Raw genomic sequence first — 26,028 nt, forward strand, 5'->3', positions numbered from 1 at the left:
TGCATCAATGTGTATATGTGACACTTTTTTGTTAGTGGGGCCTCATGTTTGCATTTTGCCTAAGGCCTCATAAAGTCTAGAGCCGCCTCTGTCTGTCACTATGTACGCCTGTGTGTATATGTGTGTATGTCTCAGTATGTGTGTGTCAGTATGTTTGCCTATATGTGTGTCTGTTAGTATGTATCAGTGTGTGTGTGTGTTTATCTGTGTCCTTTTGTATCAGTGAATGTGTTTGTGTCTGTGTGTGTATTCCTGTGGGAGGGATTTGGAGGCGGTCTCTGTGGGCGGTTTTGGAGGCGGGCCCCCAGGGGCCCAGACCCTGAGCTCAGTTAGGGGCCCCAAAATTTCTGGTGGCGGCCCTGGTTATACTGAGTGGGTTTATATTATTAAAGGGACACTCCTATTCCCACACACGTTAGGTGCACTGTGTAGGTTAGGTTACAGTTGGTTAAACTGGGTGGGTTTATATTATTAAAGGGACACTCCAGGCTCCCACACACGTTAGATGCACTGTGTAGGTTAGGTTACAGTTATACTGGGTGGGTTTATATTATTAAAGGCTCCCACACTCCCCAGGCTCCCACACATGTTAGGTGCACTGTGTAGGTTAGGTTACAGTTAGTTATACTGGGTGGGTTTATATTATTAAAGGAACACTCCAGGCTCCCACACACGTTAGGTGCACTGTGTAGGTTAGTTTACAGTTAGTTATACTGGGTGGGTTTATATTATTAAAGGGACACTCCAGGCTCCCACACACGTTAGATGCACTGTGTAGGTTAGGATACAGTTAGATATACTGGGTGGGTTTATATTATTAAAGGGACACTCCAGGCTCCCACACATGTTAGGTGCACTGTGTAGGTTAGGTTACAGTTAGTTATACTGGGTGGGTTTATATTATTAAAGGGACACTACAGGCTCCCACACACGTTAGATGCACTGTGTAGGTTAGGTTACAGTTAGTTATACTGGGTGGGTTTATATTATTAAAGGGACACTCCAGGCCCCACACACGTTAGGTGCACTGTGTAGGTAAGGTTACAGTTAGTTATACTGGGTGGGTTCCAGACTCCCACACACGTTAGGTGCACTGTGTAGGTTAGGTTACAGTTGGTTATACTGGGTGGGTTTATATTATTAAAGGGACACTCCAGGCTCCCACACACTTTAGGTGCACTGTGTAGGTCAGGTTACAGTTAGTTATACTGGGTGTGTTTATATTATTAAAGGGACACTCCAGGCTCCAACACACGGTTAAGTGCACTGTGTAGGTTAGGTTACAGTCAGCTATTCTGAGGGTAATGTGAGAGTTACGGTTATATTATTAAAGGGACACTCCAGGCTCCCACACACGTTAGATGCACTGTGTAGGTTAGGTTACAGTTAGTTATACTGGGTGGGTTTATATTATTAAAGGGACACTCCAGGCTCCCACACACGTTAGATGCACTGTGTAGGTTAGGTTACAGTTAGTTATACTGGGTGGGTTCCAGGCTCCCACACACGTTAGATGCACTGTGTAGGTTAGGTTACAGTTGGTTATACTGGGTGGGTTTATATTATTAAAGGGACACTCCAGGCTCCCACACATGTTAGATGCACTGTGTAGGTTAGGTTACAGTTAGTAATACTGGGTGGGTTTAGATTATTAAAGGGACACTCCAGGCTCCCACACACGTTAGATGCACTGTGTAGGTTAGGTTACAGTTAGTTATACTGGGCGGGTTTATATTATTAAAGGGACACTACAGGCTCCCGCACACGTTAGGTGCACTGTGTAGGTTAGGTTACAGTTAGTTATACTGGGTGGGTTTATATTATTAAAGGGACACTCCAGGCTCCCACACACGTTAGGTGCACTGTGTAGGTTAGGTTACAGTTAGTTATACTGGGTGGGTTTATATTATTAATGGGACACTCCAGGCTCCCACACACGTTAGATGCACTGTGTAGGTTAGGTTACAGTTAGTTATACTGGGTGGGTTTATATTATTAAAGGGACACTCCAGGCTCCCAAACATGTTAGATGCACTCTGTAGGTTAGGTTACAGTTAGATATATTGGGTGGGTTTATATTATTAAAGGGACACTCCAGGCCCCCACACATGTTAGATGCACTCTGTAGGTTAGGTTACAGTTAGTTATACTGGGTGGGTTTATATTATTAAAGGGACACTCCAGGCTCCCACACACGTTAGATGCACTCTGTAGGTTAGGTTACAGTTAGTTATACTGGGTGGGTTTATATTATTAAAGGGACACTCCAGGCTCCCATACACGTTAGATGCACTGTGTAGGTTAGGTTACAGTTAGATATACTGGGTGGGTGTATATTATTAAAGGGACACTCCAGGCTCCCACACACGTTAGATGCACTGTGTAGGTTAGGTTACAGTTAGTTATACTGGGTGGGTTTATATTATTAAAGGGACACTCCAGGCTCCCAAACATGTTAGATGCACTCTGTAGGTTAGGTTACAGTTAGATATATTGGGTGGGTTTATATTATTAAAGGGACACTCCAGGCCCCCACACATGTTAGATGCACTCTGTAGGTTAGGTTACAGTTAGTTATACTGGGTGGGTTTATATTATTAAAGGGACACTCCAGGCTCCCACACACGTTAGATGCACTCTGTAGGTTAGGTTACAGTTAGTTATACTGGGTGGGTTTATATTATTAAAGGGACACTCCAGGCTCCCATACACGTTAGATGCACTGTGTAGGTTAGGTTACAGTTAGTTATACTGGGTGGGTTTATATTATTAAAGGGACACTCCAGGCTCCCTCACACGTTAGATGCACTGTGTAGGTTAGGTTACAGTTATACTGGGTGGGTTTATATTATTAAAGGGACACTCCAGGCTCCCACAAACGTTGGGTGCACTGTGTAGGTTAGGTTACAGTTCGTTATACTGGGTGGGTTTATATTATTAAAGGGACACTCCAGGCTCCCACACACGTTAGATGCACTGTGTAGGTTAGGTTACAGTTAGTTATTCCGGGTGGGTTTATATTATTAAAGGGACACTCCAGGCTCCCACACACGTTAGATGCACTGTGTAGGTTAGGTTACAGTTAGTTATACTGGGTGGGTTTATATTAATAAAGGGACACTCCAGGCTCCCACACACGTTAGATGCACTGTGTAGGTTAGGTTACAGTTATACTGGGTGGGTTTATATTATTAAAGGGACACTCCAGGCTTCCACACACGTTATATGCACTGTGTAGGTTAGGTTACAGTTAGTTATACTGGGTGGGTTTATATTATTAAAGGGACACTCCAGGCTCCCATACACGTTAGATGCACTGTGTAGGTTAGGTTACAGTTAGTTATACTGGGTGGGTTTATATTATTAAAGGGACACTCCAGGCTTCCACACACGTTATATGCACTGTGTAGGTTAGGTTACAGTTAGTTATACTGGGTGGGTTTATATTATTAAAGGGACACTCCAGGCTCCCACACACGTTAGATGCACTGTGTAGGTTAGGTTACAGTTAGTTATACTGGGTGGGTTTATATTATTAAAGGGACACTCCAGGCTTCCACACACGTTATATGCACTGTGTAGGTTAGGTTACAGTTAGTTATACTGGGTGGGTTTATATTATTAAAGGGACGCTCCAGGCTCCCACACACGTTAGATGCACTGTGTAGGTTAGGTTACAGTTAGTTATACTGGGTGGGTTTATATTATTAAAGGGACACTCCAGGCTCCCACACACGTTAGATGCACTGTGTAGGTTAGGTTACAGTTAGTTATACTGGGTGGGTTTATATTATTAAAGGGACACTCCAGGCTCCCACACACGTTAGATGCACTGTGTAGGTTAGGTTACAGTTAGTTATACTGGGTGGGTTTATATTATTAAAGGGACACTCCAGGCTCCCACACACGTTAGATGCACTGTGTAGGTTAGGTTACAGTTAGTTATACTGGGTGGGTTTATATTATTAAAGGGACACTCCAGGCTCCCACACACGTTAGATGCACTGTGTAGGTTAGGTTACAGTTAGTTATACTGGGTGGGTTTATATTATAAAAGGGACACTCCAGGCTCCCACACACGTTAGGTGCACTGTGTAGGTTAGGTTACAGTTAGTTACACCGGGTGGGTTTATATTATTAAAGGGACACTCCAGGCTCCCACACACGTTAGATGCACTGTGTAGGTTAGGTTACAGTTAGTTATACTGGGTGGGTTTATATTATTAAAGGGACACTCCAGGCTCCCACACACGTTAGATGCACTGTGTAGGTTAGGTTACAGTTAGTTATACTGCGTGGGTTTATATTATTAAAGGGACACTCCAGGCTCCCACACACGTTAGATGCACTGTGTAGGTTAGGTTACAGTTAGTTATTCCGGGTGGGTTTATATTATTAAAGGGACACTCCAGGCTCCCACACACGTTAGATGCACTGTGTAGGTTAGGTTACAGTTAGTTATACTGGGTGGGTTTATATTAATAAAGGGACACTCCAGGCTCCCACACACGTTAGATGCACTGTGTAGGTTAGGTTACAGTTATACTGGGTGGGTTTATATTATTAAAGGGACACTCCAGGCTTCCACACACGTTATATGCACTGTGTAGGTTAGGTTACAGTTAGTTATACTGGGTGGGTTTATATTATTAAAGGGACACTCCAGGCTCCCATACACGTTAGATGCACTGTGTAGGTTAGGTTACAGTTAGTTATACTGGGTGGGTTTATATTATTAAAGGGACACTCCAGGCTTCCACACACGTTATATGCACTGTGTAGGTTAGGTTACAGTTAGTTATACTGGGTGGGTTTATATTATTAAAGGGACACTCCAGGCTCCCACACACGTTAGATGCACTGTGTAGGTTAGGTTACAGTTAGTTATACTGGGTGGGTTTATATTATTAAAGGGACACTCCAGGCTTCCACACACGTTATATGCACTGTGTAGGTTAGGTTACAGTTAGTTATACTGGGTGGGTTTATATTATTAAAGGGACGCTCCAGGCTCCCACACACGTTAGATGCACTGTGTAGGTTAGGTTACAGTTAGTTATACTGGGTGGGTTTATATTATTAAAGGGACACTCCAGGCTCCCACACACGTTAGATGCACTGTGTAGGTTAGGTTACAGTTAGTTATACTGGGTGGGTTTATATTATTAAAGGGACACTCCAGGCTCCCACACACGTTAGATGCACTGTGTAGGTTAGGTTACAGTTAGTTATACTGGGTGGGTTTATATTATTAAAGGGACACTCCAGGCTCCCACACACGTTAGATGCACTGTGTAGGTTAGGTTACAGTTAGTTATACTGGGTGGGTTTATATTATTAAAGGGACACTCCAGGCTCCCACACACGTTAGATGCACTGTGTAGGTTAGGTTACAGTTAGTTATACTGGGTGGGTTTATATTATAAAAGGGACACTCCAGGCTCCCACACACGTTAGGTGCACTGTGTAGGTTAGGTTACAGTTAGTTACACCGGGTGGGTTTATATTATTAAAGGGACACTCCAGGCTCCCACACACGTTAGATGCACTGTGTAGGTTAGGTTAGAGTTAGTTATACTGGGTGGGTTTATATTATTAAAGGGACACTCCAGGCTCCCACACACGTTAGATGCACTGTGTAGGTTAGGTTACAGTTAGTTATACTGCGTGGGTTTATATTATTAAAGGGACACTCCAGGCTCCCACACACGTTAGATGCACTGTGTAGGTTAGGTTACAGTTAGTTATACTGGGTGGGTTTATATTATTAAAGGGACACTCCAGGCTCCCACACACGTTAGGTGCACTGTGTAGGTTAGGTTACAGTTATACTGAGTGGGTTTATATTATTAAAGGACACTCCAGGCTCCCACACACGTAAGATGCACGGTGTAGGTTAGGTTACAGTTAGTTATACTGGGTGGGTTTATATTATTAAAGGGACACTCCAGGCTCCCACACATGTTAGGTGCACTGTGTAGGTTAGGTTACAGTTAGTTATACTGGGTGGGTTTATATTATTAAAGGGACACTCCAGGCTCCCACACACGTTAGGTGCACTGTGTAGGTTAGGTTACAGTTAGTTATACTGCGTGGGTTTATATTATTAAAGGGACACTCCAGGCTCCCACACACGTTAGATGCACTGTGTAGGTTAGGTTACAGTTAGTTATACTGCGTGGGTTTATATTATTAAAGGGACACTCCAGGCTCCCACACACGTTAGATGCACTGTGTAGGTTAGGTTACAGTTAGTTATACTGCGTGGGTTTATATTATTAAAGGGACACTCCAGGCTCCCACACACGTTAGATGCACTGTGTAGGTTAGGTTACAGTTAGTTATACTGGGTGGGTTTATATTATTAAAGGGACACTCCAGGCTCCCACACACGTTAGATGCACTGTGTAGGTTAGGTTACAGTTAGTTATACTGGGTGGGTTTATATTATTAAAGGGACACTCCAGGCTCCCACACACGTTAGATGCACTGTGTAGGTTAGGTTACAGTTAGTTATACTGCGTGGGTTTATATTATTAAAGGGACACTCCAGGCTCCCACACACGTTAGATGCACTGTGTAGGTTAGGTTACAGTTAGTTATTCCGGGTGGGTTTATATTATTAAAGGGACACTCCAGGCTCCCACACACGTTAGATGCACTGTGTAGGTTAGGTTACAGTTAGTTATATTGGGTGGGTTTATATTAATAAAGGGACACTCCAGGCTCCCACACACGTTAGATGCACTGTGTAGGTTAGGTTACAGTTATACTGGGTGGGTTTATATTATTAAAGGGACACTCCAGGCTTCCACACACGTTATATGCACTGTGTAGGTTAGGTTACAGTTAGTTATACTGGGTGGGTTTATATTATTAAAGGGACACTCCAGGCTCCCATACACGTTAGATGCACTGTGTAGGTTAGGTTACAGTTAGTTATACTGGGTGGGTTTATATTATTAAAGGGACACTCCAGGCTTCCACACACGTTATATGCACTGTGTAGGTTAGGTTACAGTTAGTTATACTGGGTGGGTTTATATTATTAAAGGGACACTCCAGGCTCCCACACACGTTAGATGCACTGTGTAGGTTAGGTTACAGTTAGTTATACTGGGTGGGTTTATATTATTAAAGGGACACTCCAGGCTTCCACACACGTTATATGCACTGTGTAGGTTAGGTTACAGTTAGTTATACTGGGTGGGTTTATATTATTAAAGGGACGCTCCAGGCTCCCACACACGTTAGATGCACTGTGTAGGTTAGGTTACAGTTAGTTATACTGGGTGGGTTTATATTATTAAAGGGACACTCCAGGCTCCCACACACGTTAGATGCACTGTGTAGGTTAGGTTACAGTTAGTTATACTGGGTGGGTTTATATTATTAAAGGGACACTCCAGGCTCCCACACACGTTAGATGCACTGTGTAGGTTAGGTTACAGTTAGTTATACTGGGTGGGTTTATATTATTAAAGGGACACTCCAGGCTCCCACACACGTTAGATGCACTGTGTAGGTTAGGTTACAGTTAGTTATACTGGGTGGGTTTATATTATTAAAGGGACACTCCAGGCTCCCACACACGTTAGATGCACTGTGTAGGTTAGGTTACAGTTAGTTATACTGGGTGGGTTTATATTATAAAAGGGACACTCCAGGCTCCCACACACGTTAGGTGCACTGTGTAGGTTAGGTTACAGTTAGTTACACCGGGTGGGTTTATATTATTAAAGGGACACTCCAGGCTCCCACACACGTTAGATGCACTGTGTAGGTTAGGTTACAGTTAGTTATACTGGGTGGGTTTATATTATTAAAGGGACACTCCAGGCTCCCACACACGTTAGATGCACTGTGTAGGTTAGGTTACAGTTAGTTATACTGCGTGGGTTTATATTATTAAAGGGACACTCCAGGCTCCCACACACGTTAGATGCACTGTGTAGGTTAGGTTACAGTTAGTTATACTGGGTGGGTTTATATTATTAAAGGGACACTCCAGGCTCCCACACACGTTAGGTGCACTGTGTAGGTTAGGTTACAGTTATACTGAGTGGGTTTATATTATTAAAGGACACTCCAGGCTCCCACACACGTAAGATGCACGGTGTAGGTTAGGTTACAGTTAGTTATACTGGGTGGGTTTATATTATTAAAGGGACACTCCAGGCTCCCACACATGTTAGGTGCACTGTGTAGGTTAGGTTACAGTTAGTTATACTGGGTGGGTTTATATTATTAAAGGGACACTCCAGGCTCCCACACACGTTAGGTGCACTGTGTAGGTTAGGTTACAGTTAGTTATACTGCGTGGGTTTATATTATTAAAGGGACACTCCAGGCTCCCACACACGTTAGATGCACTGTGTAGGTTAGGTTACAGTTAGTTATACTGCGTGGGTTTATATTATTAAAGGGACACTCCAGGCTCCCACACACGTTAGATGCACTGTGTAGGTTAGGTTACAGTTAGTTATACTGCGTGGGTTTATATTATTAAAGGGACACTCCAGGCTCCCACACACGTTAGATGCACTGTGTAGGTTAGGTTACAGTTAGTTATACTGGGTGGGTTTATATTATTAAAGGGACACTCCAGGCTCCCACACACGTTAGATGCACTGTGTAGGTTAGGTTACAGTTAGTTATACTGCGTGGGTTTATATTATTAAAGGGACACTCCAGGCTCCCACACACGTTAGATGCACTGTGTAGGTTAGGTTACAGTTAGTTATACTGGGTGGGTTTATATTATTAAAGGGACACTCCAGGCTCCCACACACTTTGAGGGTGCTGAGCAAGTTTGCAGCAAATTCCAAAACTTCACATTTTTCCTAATGTTTTTATCGTTTTGAGTTCTACATAATCTATTTTGCTGGTATGATGCATATAATGTATTAAAGAATACGGAGTGCGTGTGCTATGTCACACATGCTCATTCTGAGGGTCCTGTCTTTCTACCCCTCTTAAAAAGACTCCCATAATTAAAATGGATGGTGTTCCTTTAAATGTACATTGAACAGAAGGATATTTCTCGGTAGAAATACTGGTAGATATGTCACACCTCCCCTGGCTGTGACTGACACAGCCTGCATGAAAAAAAAAAGTGGTGTAATTTTCAATCAGATGTTACCTACTTCAGAAACTTGTATCTCCTGCTCTGTATATTTAACTTTAATTACATACAGGAGGCTCTTGCAAGCTATTAACAGAGCAGGAGATAGGAAATGCGAAATTAAACCGAAGTACAGTAAGTATAAACACTAGATGACTCTTTACAGGAAGTGTTTAGGAAGGCTGGGCAAGTCACATGCAGGGAGGTGTGACTAGGGCTGTATAAACAAAGTGATTTCACTCCTAAATGGCAGAGAATTGAGCAGTGAGGCTGCAGGAACATGATCTATACACCAAAACTGCTTCATTAAGAAAAAAGTTGTTTTGGTCACTATAGTGTCCCTTTAAGTTGATAAAAGGCAGAGCAACCACCATCAAGTTCTGCTATTTCCCCTGGCCATCACTAGCGACAGGCTAAGGCATTGCCTCCCTCATCGCGAGATAATATCTATGAAGGCTCCCACGCTCGGTGTTGCACTCTCTCGCATATGTGAGTACAGCACTGTCGTGGGCACACTAAGCACCAGGTGTTGAAGAAACAAGATGGCAGTACTCATGCGGGATACCATCAGGTAAGTATAACTCACCTTTACAGCCCCCCAAACACAATATCACCATCCGGGGTCTTTAATTGTGAGAGCATGTCCTAATCCTAGCACTCAATGTCTCCTAAAATATGGATTTCATGTGAGACATATCTTTCTCAAAAATAAATTGCTACTGATCTCACGACCGGACCCTTATGTAATTAGTCCATTTTTGTTTACCATGGCTTTTCACACGGATCATTACATTTTTTTTTTTTTTTTTTTTTTTACAGTGTGTATTGCAATTAGCAAGCACGGTCCTCCAGGGTATAAACATGCGCAGTAATTTGATTTAACATAAATTCTGGCACTTTATTGTTGAAATTTGCTCAGGAGACAGCAGCAGAAAGAAAAAAACAATAATATAACAGAAATCCCTACAAACAAAATCTTAGCTCGTCTGAGCTCGTCCCTTTAATAGTAGAAACCCTCGTCTGAGCTCTAACATTCAATTCCCTCTGTATCGAGAATTAAACTTAAACAACATACAGCTTTCACCAATCTTGTTTATTAGCAGCTCTCTGCACTCCAGTACTCAGTGACAGCTCAGCCTGCTGCTTCCAGCCCCCAACAGAGAAATAAAATGTCTCCTCTACCTGTCTACCAGGGAGGGTTTTATTTCCCCTCCGGCAGCTGATTACCTGCAGCCCAGGAATGGGTTGGAGACAATCCAAAACCCTGGCCTGGACCTTATTTCTCCCAGTTACTTGTAAACTGAGGAGTGGAGCACCGTCCCGCCCTACTCTCCGAATGCTCCACCCCAGGGGCCCACATCTAAACATTTATTTATGTTACGTACAACACATACTCCCCTAGGGTTAAATATTACATGCCTCTCTGAACAAGTTAGCGGAAATATAAACTCCCTCACAAACCACCCCATTCTCCTTATCACAATAATTTATCTTCAGTCTTTCCTTGGTAATATGAATGTGAAATAGCAGACCATAAAATGTGATAATTATAATGAACTGTGACTCTAAATAACATACAAAGTGACACAACAGACTGTGAATTTAGAGATAAAACACCATTTCAGAAGAAAATGGAAAAAAAGAAGCAAAATAAATGCATGTTTTAAAGAACTCTAAAAATAAATGTATGTGCAAGGTATATATAATAATACATATGAAAGTATTCGGTATTTCAGCAATTAGCTCGTCTTAAGTGGGGTTCTCGTTCAATTTAAAATAGTCATGTGATTATTCCAGAATGATTATGTTTGTTTCGATTGGTTCACTCAGTTTTAGAATACTTCATTAAGCAGTGAATTCTAGTGTATTAAAAACCGCGTTACAAAATCCAGACTATAAGAGCCACGGTGTGACCTTAGCTAATTAGCGGATTTATTTTTAACCCCACGTTGGCTATTTTATACTAAATTTTAAAGTTTGGTTTTCGATTCTCTGTCCAGTAAATACGCCCAATTATTTGTCCATGGTGAATCTCAATGGTTTTATATCAGTAATACATGAAATTCAGCGAGATTATTATATGACATTTTATTGGCCTGTAATAACAGCTAAGCAATATAAACCAGGAGAATGCACACTATCTTTCTTGATCACTAAAAGGATGAAGAAAAATACTTCTTGGATGTTTTCAGTAACAATCAGCTTCGTAATGACCACCTTCCCAAACTGCCTCCAGCGTTTTTGACCATTGGAGAACACGAGAAGCATATAAAAGCTGATTATCGTTTTTTCATCAGATAGGTATGTTTAATAGCTTCCTTTCCTGGATATTGTGGACTCATAGTAGAGACAAATATCACTTTTTTTTTTGTTTTTTTTCTATTTATTTTTTATATCTTTCCGATATATAGTCTGTTGATCTAATTCTTCATTAAAATAATGGAATTCCCATGCCATTATTATAGTCAAGTCTCCGTTTATGTCTGGTGAAACATGAAATTAAAACCAGAGTTTGACATTTTTTTAAAACCAGTCATCTTGCTGCACAATAATTAACAAGTGACATGGTATCTCAATGGTAGACTAAACGAGCTCCTATTATCAACAAACTTGACACATGGAGAACAGACTCTGTTCGCCAAGTTTCATCAAAATAATAACCTCCTCACTAGGATCACTCACTTTGTCTTCGGCACATATGGCATACACCCTACATTTGTAGGATTTTCCAATCTTTAGTCCAGAAATCTCACACCTTTCCATTTTACCACCAGATGTTTCTTCAAGCCAGTAGGTTTCCACATTCTCCTTTTCAGATTCAGACTTGTATTCTACTTTGTAATCACATATTCTGACTCCCTTTCCTTTAACATTTGGCTCTTTCCATTTCAGTATTAAAGAAGACGTTCTGAATTCACTGACGTATGGTTTCATAGGTGGACTGGTGGGCTTTGTCCTTTCAAAATCACTGGCATCACTCCACTCACTTAACCCTGGTAGACAAATGGCAGCATATCTGAACTGATACCTCGTGTTAGGGAGCAAGGGTCTGACAAGTATCTTCTCATTGTTGTCTTCACTTAGTATCTTACTCCATTGTTTCTGTTCTTCTTGACGATATTCCACTTGATAACATTTGATCTCCTTCAACCCAAAAACATTTGGACTAAGTTTTAGTTCTGCACTATCATGGTATGTCCTTATTACCAAAGGATTGGGTTTTGCCGGAGGATAGAATTTAGTACTCATGAGACTGCCTTTATCATACAGATAAATTGAAACACAGGGGTTCTCTAAATCTGTGGTTGAAGACACAATAAACTTTGTTTCCTTATTAGATTTGTTGACTTTGTAAAACGCTATAAAAGCTTTTAGATAAAGCCTTGCTTTTTGAAATGCCTGTCTATCTTTGTACCATGGTACTGTTCTCTTTAGCTCATAGACCTCTCGTCTGAATGACTCCATTAGGAGCCAACATCGTAAATCTTTTAAATATTGCTCCTCACCATTAAGTGATGCAAAATTCATGGACATAATGTAATCAACTTTTGGATCTAGAACAAGATGGTTTAGCTCACTTTCCATTGAGACGACTTTGATCTCCTCCATTGCTGTGAGATAAGAGTCCACAAAATTCATTTCCTCAAGGACCCTGCTTAAATATTTGTTCATATAAATGATGTTAAACGGGGACCGACTTTGTTTAATCAGTATATTGGTTAAGTCACTATCCTCCTTCAGTCCTTCACGTATAGCAGGAAGGATCTTTGCCAGCCTTCTTCGGAAACCCAACAGGTATTCATTCAATAAAACCTGAAATTGGTAGATTTTAATCTTCATATTGGGAAAGGTAATGGCCACTGGATGCTTCCTGAGGTCATTACATTGCCTGTTCACATCACTTATCCCTTCCATTATATTCTCTATTTCACAAAGAAGATGCACACTCATGTCCTGCACCATCTTGGATGCTTTTGAATTCAGCTTTTCCAGTGGGTACAGCCAAACCTTTACTGGCACTGTTCGTTCACCTTTCTCTCCAAGAAGTGAAGGAAGAGAGCTGTACAGTTTGACAGCCTCTTCATAGGTTGATGGGTTTTTATTAATGGAAAAATCCCCATAGAACTTGCAGCTAAAACTCTTCACACTTTCTCTTTCTTGGTCGTTTATTTTAAGAGAACCATCTACTTCTAAAGAAATTGTTGGTATTTTCTTGACAGAAAGACATAGTGCACTATTCACCTCATCAATGCTCTCATTAGAGGAGACTTCTTGGTCAAAGATGAAGAAGGCATGAGCTCCGTATAAGATGCCAATCACTACGTGAGTGGCCGTTCCTTGGTCAAACACCTCATTGTACATGATATTCTGACTTCCCAGCTGACTCATGCTTAGCTGTTCGAACCTTGTTGTTTTGGAATACTGGAGAGAGACTCGGACCTGTTGCTTGTGTTTCATTTTGTCTTCTAAGAAAGAGGCTGAACCTTCCAATTTTATCAGGCCACAGAGACTGCTGGCTTTGGTGGAGGCTGAGATGTGCAGAGCAGAGGCTTTCTCAGAGATGGTGTCAGAGCAAATGATTTCAAAACTGGTGTTTTCCTGGGTCTGGACACGCAGATCTTTCTTAAGTAATTTTGTATCCCACAGGGTTACACCTACAGAGAAACACATTCTTAATTAAGATTCTTAACATTACATCATTCAAAACAGAGACCTAATTATGTTACACCTTTCTATATTTTCTTACTTTAATTAAATGATCTAAACATCTTGATGGATTTGAACTCCATGTAACACCTCTATGTAGGGTAGCTAGTGACTGGTTTCTCTATTATCTGAAAACCCCTATTTATTATATTCTTTTACATTATGTATTTTTGTTATTCACCAACATCTACACCAACCACCTACATGTCTGAATGACCCTAAGCATGGCCTACATACATTAAGCCCAGTAATATTTAACACTCGTATTGTAGTCAGAAGCAATGATGTACCTGCAACAAATTTAAAGGACCACTACAGGCACCCAGACCACTTCAGCTCTAGAGGCTCTTCCGCGATTCTCGCTGTGAAAATCACAGTGAGAAGACGCTGGACGTCCATAGGAAAGCATTGAGTAATGATTTCCTATGGGCGATTTGAATGCGTGCATGGCTCTGGCCGTGCATGCGCATTCGGAGCTGACGTTGACAGGGGGAGGAGAGTTCCCAGCCCGGCGCTGGATTAAGGTAAGTGGCTGAAGGGGTTTTAACCCCTTCACCCCATCGGGAGGGGGGCCCTGAGGGATTGGGGACCTAACGGAGGGGGAAGCTAATAACCCTAAATATACAAATTTGTTTTCCTGGCACTATAGTGCTCCTTTAAATCTATTACGTTTTAAACTGTGCTTGAATTATTCAAATCTATAGTTATAAGATTTAAAGTTGCTGTTTGTCATTGCAGCAAAGAAAGCTGTGTGTTTAAAGAAACGTGGTAGTTATTAGTGACATTGAAGAATAGATGGACTCTAACTGCAAAGCAGAACCAACTCATGACACCTCGGAGGTACAAATCCAAATGAAAGAAAGCACTAACATTTCATACTCTGGATACTACGCCACATCAGGAACTCGGAAAATATTAGTAAAAGACATGACGTGAATAAGTCATAACCAAAAACTGGATAAACAATTTCAATAAACAAAAAAAAGGCATAAAACATATTGAGAAAAGAATGAAACAGCCAGTCTGCTTATACTTCTGTATGCAATGCGATAACATATGAAGAGAGTTCGAAACCTTGCGTGCTCTTGTCCTTGTTCACTTGTTTTAGGATGTTTAAGGTTTGCTGTACAAGAGCCTATTTTTAATTATCACTTGTCTTTTAAATATAGAGTTTATTTGTGGGTGACTGGAGTAGGGAGGGTTTGAACCCCTATTTTTTAATATTGGATATTTAAATCTTTATTTTAATCACCGTGACCACATCAGTGATTTGAAGTGGTTATGGTGCCTGGAATCTCTACGTGGTTATGGTGCCTGGAATTTGAAGTGGTTATGGTGCCTAGAATCTCTACGTGCAGGGTTTTACTGTGAAACGCACACAAATAAAATGTTCCCTATCCGTTTCACATGTTTTTTTCAGTATAAGGACTGCTGTTTGGGTTCATTATAATGAATTCAGTTTCTGCTTATATTTTTACCCAACATGCCAAAGCAATCAAATATGTTTTTTGTTGGACCGAAAAACAGAATGAAACTGTATTTTGAACCCCAGATTTTTACTTTACTTCATTGATCTAACTGGATAAAATGAATTAATGTCTGTTAATTAATCAGCTCACAGTTTTCCCAATTCAGTGTATGACAGAATAGGTGATGATACATGAGAGATAAATGTATCTCAGGTTAGAATCCATTCTAAACATACAGATTTTTACCAATAACTAGAATAATCAATTATAACAAACCAGCCGTAGCTCTGCAATATATGCGCCCGCTGTAGTGTAATGTCAGTGGGAGACAATACGGCGTACACATTACCCTTCGCATTGCGGTACCTGGGATGAGTTTGTCCTTGCGGCAGTCATACAGCATGCCCATGCTAAAAGGCCGTGACAGGGCCGCGATTTCGATGGTGTCTGCGTCTAATGTCATGGACATACTCTCGGTCTTCCTATATAACTGCATTAGGTCTGAAAACCAGAGAAACCGGATTAGGCAAAACAATGGAGAAACTGCACTCATTTTAATACGCCCCATTTATTGCAGCACCTTGGGGGCTCCCAGCAGGGTACCTACATAGAGGGCAGCCCTATGCTTTATTATTGGGGGCTCCCAGCAGGGTACCTACATAGAGGGCAGCCCTATGCTTTATTATTGGGGGCTCCCAGCAGGGTACCTGCATAGAGGGTAACCCTATGCTTTATTATTGGGGGCTCCCAGCAGGGTACCTACATAGAGGGCAGCCCTATGCTTTATTATTGGGGGCTCCCAGCAGGGTACCTACATAGAGGGTAGCCCTATGCTTTATTATTGGGGGCTCCCAGTAGGGTACCTACATAGAGAGTAACCCTATGCTTTATTATTGGGGGCTCCCAGCAGGGTACCTACATAGAGGGTAGCCCTATGCTTTATTATTGGGGGCTCCCAGCAGGGTACCTACATAGAGGGTAGCCCTATGCTTTATTATTGGGGGCTCCCAGCAGGGTACCTACATAGAGGGCAGCCCTATGCTTTATTATTTGGGGCTCCCAGCAGGGTACCTACATAGAGGGCAGCCCTATGCTTTATTATTGGGGGCTCCCAGCAGGGTACCTACATAGAGGGTATCCCTATGCTTTATTATTGGGGGCTCCCAGCAGGGTACCTACATAGAGGGCAGCCCTATGCTTTATTATTGGGGGCTCCCAGCAGGGTACCTACATAGAGGGCAGCCCTATGCTTTATTATTTGGGGCTCCCAGCAGGGTACCTACATAGAGGGCAGCCCTATGCTTTATTATTGGGGGCTCCCAGCAGGGTACCTACATAGAGGGTATCCCTATGCTTTATTATTGGGGGCTCCCAGCAGGGTACCTACATAGAGGGCAGCCCTATGCTTTATTATTGGGGGCTCCCAGCAGGGTACCTTCATAGAGGGCAGCCCTATGCTTTATTATTTGGGGGCTCCCAGCAGGGTACCTACATAGAGGGTAGCCCTATGCTTTATTATTTGGGGGCTCCCAGCAGGGTACCTACATAGAGGGCAGCCCTATGCTTTATTATTGGGGGCTCCCAGCAGGGTACCTACATAGAGGGTAGCCCTATGCTTTATTATTGGGGGCTCCCAGCAGGGTACCTACATAGAGGGTAGCCCTATGCTTTATTATTGGGGGCTCCCAGCAGGGTACCTACATAGAGGGCAGCCCTATGCTTTATTATTGGGGGCTCCCAGCAGGGTACCTACATAGAGGGTAGCCCTATGCTTTATTATTGGGAGCTCCCAGCAGGGTACCTTCATAGAGGGCAGCCCTATGCTTTATTATTTGGGGGCTCCCAGCAGGGTACCTACATAGAGGGTAGCCCTATGCTTTATTATTTGGGGGCTCCCAGCAGGGTACCTACATAGAGGGCAGCCCTATGCTTTATTATTGGGGGCTCCCAGCAGGGTACCTACATAGAGGGTAGCCCTATGCTTTATTATTGGGGGCTCCCAGCAGGGTACCTACATAGAGGGTAGCCCTATGCTTTATTATTGGGGGCTCCCAGCAGGGTACCTACATAGAGGGCAGCCCTATGCTTTATTATTGGGGGCTCCCAGCAGGGTACCTACATAGAGGGTAGCCCTATGCTTTATTATTGGGAGCTCCCAGCAGGGTACCCACATAGAGGGTAACCCTATGCTTTATTATTTGGGGGCTCCCAGCAGGGTACCTACATAGAGGGTAGCCCTATGCTTTATTATTTGGGGGCTCCCAGCAGGGTACCTACATAGAGGGCAGCCCTATGCTTTATTATTGGGGGCTCCCAGCAGGGTACCTACATAGAGGGTAGCCCTATGCTTTATTATTGGGGGCTCCCAGCAGGGTACCTACATAGAGGGTAGCCCTATGCTTTATTATTGGGGGCTCCCAGCAGGGTACCTACATAGAGGGTAACCCTATGCTTTATTATTGGGAGCTCCCAGCAGGGTACCCACATAGAGGGTAACCCTATGCTTTATTATTTGGGGCTCCCAGCAGGGTACCTACATAGAGGGTAGCCCTATGCTTTATTATTGGGGGCTCCCAGCAGGGTACCCACATAGAGGGTAACCCTATGCTTTATTATTTGGGGCTCCCAGCAGGGTACCTACATAGAGGGTAGCCCTATGCTTTATTATTGGGGGCTCCCAGCAGGGTACCTACATAGAGGGTAGCCCTATGCTTTATTATTGGGGGCTCCCAGCAGGGTACCTACATAGAGGGTAACCCTATGCTTTATTATTGGGGGCTCCCAGCAGGGTACCTACATAGAGGGTAGCCCTATGCTTTATTATTGGGGGGCTCCCAGCAGGGTACCTACATAGAGGGAAGCCCTATGCTTTATTATTGGGGGCTCCCAGCAGGGTACCTGCATAGAGGGTAGCCCTATGCTTTATTATTGGGGGCTCCCAGCAGGGTACCCACATAGAGGGTAACCCCATGCTTTATTATTGGGGGCTCCCAGCAGGGTACCCACATAGAGGGTAACCCTATGCTTTATTATTGGGGGCTCCCAGCAGGGTACCCACATAGAGGGTAACCCTATGCTTTATTATTTGGGGCTCCCAGCAGGGTACCTACATAGAGGGTAACCCTATGCTTTATTATTTGGGGCTCCTAGCAGGGTACCCACATAGAGGGTAGCCCTATTTATTATTATTGGGGGCTCCCAGCAGGGTACCTACATAGAGGGTAGCCCTATGCTTTATTATTGGGGGCTCCCAGCAGGGTACCTACATAGAGGGTACCCCTATTTATTATTATTGGGGGCTCCCAGCAGGGTACCTACATAGAGGGTAGCCCTATGCTTTATTATTGGGGGCTCCTAGCAGGGTACCTATTTAGAGGGGTAGCCCTATGCTTTATTATTGGGGGCTCCCAGCAGGGTACCTACATAGAGGGTAGCCCTATTTATTATTATTGGGGGCTGGCAGCAGGGTACCTACATAGAGGGTAGCCCTATGCTTTATTATTGGGGGCTCCCAGCAGGGTACCTACATAGAGGGTAGCCCTATGCTTTATTATTGGGGGCTCCCAGCAGGGTACCTACATAGAGGGTAACCCTATGCTTTATTATTGGGGGCTCCCAGCAGGGTACCTACATAGAGGGTAGCCCTATGCTTTATTATTGGGGGGCTCCCAGCAGGGTACCTACATAGAGGGAAGCCCTATGCTTTATTATTGGGGGCTCCCAGCAGGGTACCTGCATAGAGGGTAGCCCTATGCTTTATTATTGGGGGCTCCCAGCAGGGTACCCACATAGAGGGTAACCCCATGCTTTATTATTGGGGGCTCCCAGCAGGGTACCCACATAGAGGGTAACCCTATGCTTTATTATTGGGGGCTCCCAGCAGGGTACCCACATAGAGGGTAACCCTATGCTTTATTATTTGGGGCTCCCAGCAGGGTACCTACATAGAGGGTAACCCTATGCTTTATTATTTGGGGCTCCTAGCAGGGTACCCACATAGAGGGTAGCCCTATTTATTATTATTGGGGGCTCCCAGCAGGGTACCTACATAGAGGGTAGCCCTATGCTTTATTATTGGGGGCTCCCAGCAGGGTACCTACATAGAGGGTAGCCCTATTTATTATTATTGGGGGCTCCCAGCAGGGTACCTACATAGAGGGTAGCCCTATGCTTTATTATTGGGGGCTCCTAGCAGGGTACCTAGTTAGAGGGGTAGCCCTATGCTTTATTATTGGGGGCTCCCAGCAGGGTACCTACATAGAGGGTAGCCCTATTTATTATTATTGGGGGCTGGCAGCAGGGTACCTACATAGAGGGCAGCCCTATGCTTTATTATTGGGGGCTCCCAGCAGGGTACCTACATAGAGGGTAGCCCTATGCTTTATTATTGGGGGCTCCCAGCAGGGTACCTACATAGAGGGCAGCCCTATGCTTTATTATTGGGGGCTCCCAGCAGGGTACCTACATAGAGGGCAGCCCTATGCTTTATTATTGGGGGCTCCCAGCAGGGTACCTACATAGAGGGTAGCCCTATGCTTTATTATTGGGGGCTCCCAGCAGGGTACCTACATAGAGTGTAGTCCTATGCTTTATTATTTGGGGCTCCCAGCAGGGTACCTACATAGAGGGTAGCCCTATGCTTTATTATTGGGGGCTCCCAGCAGGGTACCTACATAGAGGGTAACCCTATGCTTTATTATTGGGGGCTCCCAGCAGGGTACCTACATAGAGGGTAACCCTATGCTTTATTATTGGGGGCTCCCAGCAGGGTACCTACATAGAGGGTAGCCCTATGCTTTATTATTGGGGGGCTCCCAGCAGGGTACCTACATAGAGGGAAGCCCTATGCTTTATTATTGGGGGCTCCCAGCGGGGTACCTGCATAGAGGGTAGCCCTATGCTTTATTATTGGGGCTCCCAGCAGGGTACCTACATAGAGGGTAACCCCATGCTTTATTATTGGGGGCTCCCAGCAGGGTACCCACATAGAGGGTAACCCTATGCTTTATTATTGGGGGCTCCCAGCAGGGTACCCACATAGAGGGTAACCCTATGCTTTATTATTTGGGGCTCCCAGCAGGGTACCTACAAAGAGGGTAACCCTATGTTTTATTATTTGGGGCTCCTAGCAGGGTACCCACATAGAGGGTAGCCCTATTTATTATTATTGGGGGCTCCCAGCAGGGTACCTACATAGAGGGGTAGCCCTATGCTTCATTATTGGGGGTTCCCAGCAGGGTACCTACATAGAGGGTAGCCCTATGCTTTATTATTGGGGGGCTCCCAGCAGGGTACCTACATAGAGGGTAGCCCTATACTTTATTATTTGGGGCTGATTGATATCATTTTGGGGTATGGAGAGATGCAGCCATTGAAGCAGGTAGTTGCCTAGTGGACGGTTGGTAAAGCAGGAGATCTGTGGCTGGAGATAGCAGGAGATACAGTCTTCATTGACAGTGGATATTAGTTCTAACTTTGCAGCCTAAATGATGGCAAAGCATTGTGGGAGTTGTAGTCCTATACCTGCTGGCCATGCATGGACCAAACGCTCAACAATATCAAATACAGATCTGGTCTTTTTTATCTGAGGGCATAAAACACAAACCCGTTAGATGTGAACCCCGTTTTGTACCTGTTCTTTGCGGAGGAACGTTCTTGTTTGTTATCACATCCATTGCTGCGTTGACGCTCCCAGCCTCCGCTAATAAGAGATGAGTCGTCCAATCTTAAATTCACTGCGTCCACTCAGAGCCGTGGTACAAAGACTGCTGGGAAACCAAACGCCAATCATAACGTACAATTCTAACCCAAGGGAGATCGCGTTGCAACATGAATCTAAATATGTGCAATAGATTTGTAATATAATGCAGTATTGTAAATCTAAAAACCAACAACAACATGGGTACCCAGGAGAGGACTAATTGGACGGAAGGTAGAGGGCTAACGAAAAACATCGAAAGTTAGAAGGAACCCCCTTCCACGGAGTTAGAGAGACTTAGCTAGCCCTCTCCGGAGATGTATAACTTGTCACTATTGTGTGTGGGGAAATCTATATTTTGGGGTTACAGTTGCACAGCATCCTGTTATCTGGAAGTTAATAAAATCTCTCCCTCCTTAATCGAGTTATTCCCTGACACAAGGGTGCCAAGGAGGGGAGTGGGACCCATAGTTTACTCCAGCACCACTATTGGGTAATGCATGTATACTTGGAGTCTGGACAGATTCTTTGTGTCGAGCACCCCTCCACCCAGCGGTGGCCCATTAGTAGTGACCCCAGGAAAGTATTAATCAGAGGAAATCCTCTGCATGCGGTTCAGACAGTAAATCTTTAGCCAGTGTGTATATTTTTCCTGATAAAATGAGTGCAGGAATCACAGGTATTGGGGTACTTTTGTGCAATGGTGCTCTTTAACACGATGAGGTCATGTAACTAAATCCCTATAAATTGAACTCTAGACCAGTGATTTTAGGTACCATGTTCCCTTAGTGGTCATTTTGTATAGAGTTAGGTCTGTACAGCAGTATTATTGTTAGCATGTGTCTGGGTGTGCCATATTTGTTTCCAGGTACAATTGGCACACACATATTTTACATTGAATAGACGTCTCCCAAGGCAAATTGTATACTTTCATTTATTTTATTTAACCAACAGGGATTTTTTTTTTTAAATGTTTAAAAATTATTTACTCTAATTTATAAAACAGCGCAAACAGTGTACAGTACTCTAAGTCTATGAATGTCTTGTAGATAGTGTTGTAGAAAAGACAAATATTAGAAATACCCCAATAAATTGCACCCTTCCAAAAAAACAACATATCTCCCACTTAGGAATTGTACCCAGTCAGTCCCTAGATAAATGAACTATCTCTTTACGCACTAGATACTGTTACCTGGACGTGTGTTGGACACTGTGACACCTGGATACTTCTGAACTCCAGATACTGTTGCCTGGACGTGTGTTGGACACTGTGACACCTGGATACTTCTGAACTCCAGATACTGTTACCTGGACGTGTGTTGGACACTGTGACACCTGGATACTTCTGAACTCCAGATACTGTTACCTGGACGTGTGTTGGACACTGTGACACCTGGATACTTCTGAACTCTAGATACTGTTGCCTGGACGTGTGTTGGACACTGTGACACCTGGATACTTCTGAACTCCAGATACTGTTACCTGGACGTGTGTTGGACACTGTGACACCTGGATACTTCTGAACTCCAGATACTGTTAATGAAACCTCCAAGATCTTTCTTCCCTTGAGTTCAGGTTCTGAGACTGTATGGCTGCTGTGATGGCAGCGACACTGGTGGGTCTGTCTCTAACCCCACAATCCTCTCTGAGCAATGACTTTCAGCTTCATCCTCTTCTTACAACATGAATGTTTTTAGCAAATTGCTGGTAAATGAGATTTATTCTTCTCGCTCAGGTGTGTGTTCCCAGATTCCAGGTATCCCACACAGGTAGGACCCAGTCTGACTCTTTGGTGGCTTTGACTCAGCTCCTCTGTGCCTTCCTTTACATAACATGCAAATTGTCAGATGTTGATTAACTTATATGAAAATAAAGCTAAAAGATCTGGAAGCCATGTTGTAAAGGTAACAGGTCCAATGACTGCTGCCCTGTCTCTCCCAGTCCTACCTTGCTTCTTTCAGAATATGCTTTGAGCAGATACTTACATATCTCATAGCTGGTTTATCAGCTCTCGTTATCAGGTCTCAGGGAGGAGCTGAGTGGTTTACACTAATTACAAAGATAGCAAAGTAACTGAGTAAGTAAGAAGGCTTAGTATATCTACTATGGAGTAAAGGAGGAAAATGTCTTTAAAGTCAGGGGTCTGAGTGTTACCATTGGCAATCAGTGTCCTAAAACAAGGTCCACAGGACAGACAATCAGCAAACGGTAGGGATCAAACAGCAGTTACTAGAAAACTTTCCTAGAAAATCATGTTATAAAGCAGGGCACTTTACAAAATGAGTCCTATTGTTTTCGTCCCATTTAAGGCCATAACCGAATGGTTAACTTTGTGTGATCTTCATGAAGAGTCTAAAGTGTCTCCGTAATTATGATGAGCTATAGAACGAAAACGTTCTCAAGAGATGTCGGCTTCTTTTCCCATTTGTTTCCTCCGCTGATCTGATGAATAACTTGTTGAGTACTGCTATTACAATTATTTATATAGCGCCAGCGTATTCCAGAGCGCTGTAGAACAGGTGGACGAGAGAAACGTGTAATTCGTGTATGACATACGGGAGCAGTAGGTAAAGCTTACAAACTAATGGAGGCTTTGTGATTTGTAATTTCTATATTGTTACCATTTCTTGTGAGACGGTCAGCTTGTGTAATGTACTCTGTAAATTCTGAGGAACGCAGTGTTACAAGCAAGCACCAGATAAACAGAGAGTGATAAGGTCTAGACTTGAAGAAGAGATTAAACCATCTCAATCACCCAAGTTAAACCACTTAAAGATCAAATATTTGCTTTACTCGTTGGAATAACCTGTTTTCTCTAAATTATTATTATTATTATTATTATTATTATTATTATTAAAGACTTCATATCAGCATGTCAGCATGCAGCGTCCTGCTTACTTGCTCCCACCCCTGGTGGTCCTATTGGTGAGTGAACTCTAGCCTTGCAAGATCTTAAAGTTGCCGCGGCAACGCTCCGACCTCGCGAGAGGAACCCAGCGGAGCTGCTGACTAGAGCTCCCTGGCTCCTCTCCTGCCTCTGGGCAGGTGAGGGAGATCTTTGATCTCCCCACTGGCCCATGGAGGCACACAGCAGGGCCGGCGCTCGAACATGGATTGACAGGGGAGACCCTGTGATCTCCCCTGCCGGCCTCGATCCATGCATGGCTACCTGGCACACCCCGTGCGCACGCCTATGACAATCAACAATTGTGTATCAGAACAAATTCAACTAGCAACTAGGCTGCATAGACAGCAGTCTGCTTATTTAAATATCTAGGTATAAATAAATATTACTGGAGCACTAAATTCACTAAAGCTCTATAATGACAATTGTAACGGTATGCGGTATAACCGACCACGACATCCGTTGGTATCTTCAGGAAATCCACAGTCAGAGTAAAAAGCAAGGCAATATTCCCAATCCTCCCAATAACCGGACGAAACACAGTTTGGGAGTCAACTAACTCGGTTTATTCACAAGCAGCGTATTTATACAGTTCCCCATGCAAGGGGTTTCCACACAGATCATCCAGGGGATTTCTCCCAACATGCATTGTGACTTTCCCAACAGGCATCGCTGCACGAGAAGGATACTCCCACTAAAATGGACGATTAAGTGGATTATCCCCTCGTGTAGCAAAACCGACAATTGACTCTAAAATCCATAATTCACATAATATTCGGTACTTTGGAATAATCGAACGTTCGGTAGATAGCTGGGGTCGGAGCGCACACTTTGTGAGAATACCGCTCTGATCCCAGCTGAATTGACCGAACGCCGCACATAATACATTTAAACAGGAAAGTTGGTTTAAAAGTACCGAATAAGTACGGGACATATAATGTACCGAACGCGGAACTCCCGAACGCTCTGGAAACCCAGCGGGGCTCGGATCATCGAGTAGCCGTTTTCAAGTCCAGGTTCTCGACGACCGAACACCGCTGCAGAGACAAAGGATCCAAGATGGCCGACCGCCGCATGGTCGGTAGTGGATCGACGGCCACCTAGGAGAGCCCTTAATTACCGATTGCAACAATGTTGCAATCGGTTACTTGGTACCACACGACTTGGGAGTGTGTGGTCGACCTGGGGAGCCCGTATTCGTACGGCGAATGGCCAGGATAGCCGTGTTTTCGTCGTATGAATGCTGGTACGCTGGCAGCGTACGGCTGCCAGCGTACGGCTGCCAGCGTGCGAACGGCCATAGCACAATACATACACATTTAACGGAACACATCATACAGTCAGCCTACGGACAACCTATACTGCATATAGTCCAGAAGTGGCTAGATTTGCCACAATGCTCCCCCAGAACCAAGCCGGCATACACAGTCTGATCCCAACGGATCGGCTTGGGGATGTCCGGGAGAGTACTCACAGATCACTTTTCGAGTTCAGTCTGTCTGGATAACCCGTCAGCGTTACCGTTTTGTTTTCCGGGCCGATAGTGAATGGTAAAGTCAAAGGGCTGCAGCGCCAAACTCCAGCGCAGCAGCCGGGCATTGTCCCCAGATACACGGTTCAGCCACACTAACGGGTTGTGATCTGTGAGTAAGGAAAAAGGTTGTCCGTACAAATATGGCTGTAACTTTTTGAGGGCCCACACCACGGCCAGGCATTCTTTCTCGATGGCAGCGTAGCTCACTTCACGCGGTAGTAACTTGCGGCTTAGGTAAGCTACGGGGTGTTCTCCGCCATCGGCTCCCACTTGGCTCAGTACTGCTCCCAATCCAAACATTGAAGCGTCTGTGTGAACAAGAAATCTTTTAGTTGGATCAGGAGCAGTCAACACAGGAGCATTAGTTAGAGCCGTTTTGAGTTGCTGGAATGCCTGCTCACACTCTGGGGCCCAGACAACCTGTCGGGGAAGGTTCTTTTTAGTCAAGTCCGTCAGGGGTTTGGCCAGGGTGCTATAGTCTGGAACAAACTTCCGGTAGTAGCCGGCCGTCCCTAAAAACGCCAGCACCTGAGTCTTAGTCCTGGGGGTAGGCCACTTTGCTACGGCCTCAATCTTGGCTGGCTCGGGTCT

At 43.9% G+C, this 26,028-nt stretch overlaps 1 protein-coding gene across 1 annotated transcript; it reads right to left on the reverse strand.

The window, feature by feature from the left end:
- Window positions 1-11,686: 11,686 nt before the first annotated feature.
- LOC134573376 (neoverrucotoxin subunit beta-like) lies at window positions 11,687-22,236 on the reverse strand. Its single transcript, XM_063433105.1, has 4 exons — window positions 22,191-22,236; window positions 20,933-21,068; window positions 15,667-15,801; window positions 11,687-13,779 (listed from the first exon to the last, which is right to left on the reverse strand). Exons 2-4 carry the CDS (start codon window positions 20,973-20,975, stop codon window positions 11,726-11,728), a joined length of 2,232 nt encoding a protein of 743 aa, XP_063289175.1. The 5' UTR covers window positions 20,976-21,068; window positions 22,191-22,236; the 3' UTR covers window positions 11,687-11,725.
- Window positions 22,237-26,028: the final 3,792 nt, after the last annotated feature.

Source organism: Pelobates fuscus, chromosome 9 (assembly GCF_036172605.1).
Source record: "Pelobates fuscus isolate aPelFus1 chromosome 9, aPelFus1.pri, whole genome shotgun sequence".
NCBI classification, from domain to species: Eukaryota; Metazoa; Chordata; class Amphibia; order Anura; family Pelobatidae; genus Pelobates; species Pelobates fuscus.

Excerpts from the sequence above, each read along its gene's own strand:
- LOC134573376 (XM_063433105.1), bottom strand. The coding sequence starts at position 20,975 with ATGGATGTGATAACAAACAAGAACGTTCCTCCGCAAAGAACAG. Across the intron at positions 15,802-20,932 it reads CGTTCCTCCGCAAAGAACAG|ACCTAATGCAGTTATATAGG; the intron begins GTACAAAACGGG and ends TCTGGTTTTCAG. Across the intron at positions 13,780-15,666 it reads CAAGGACAAACTCATCCCAG|GTGTAACCCTGTGGGATACA; the intron begins GTACCGCAATGC and ends GTTTCTCTGTAG.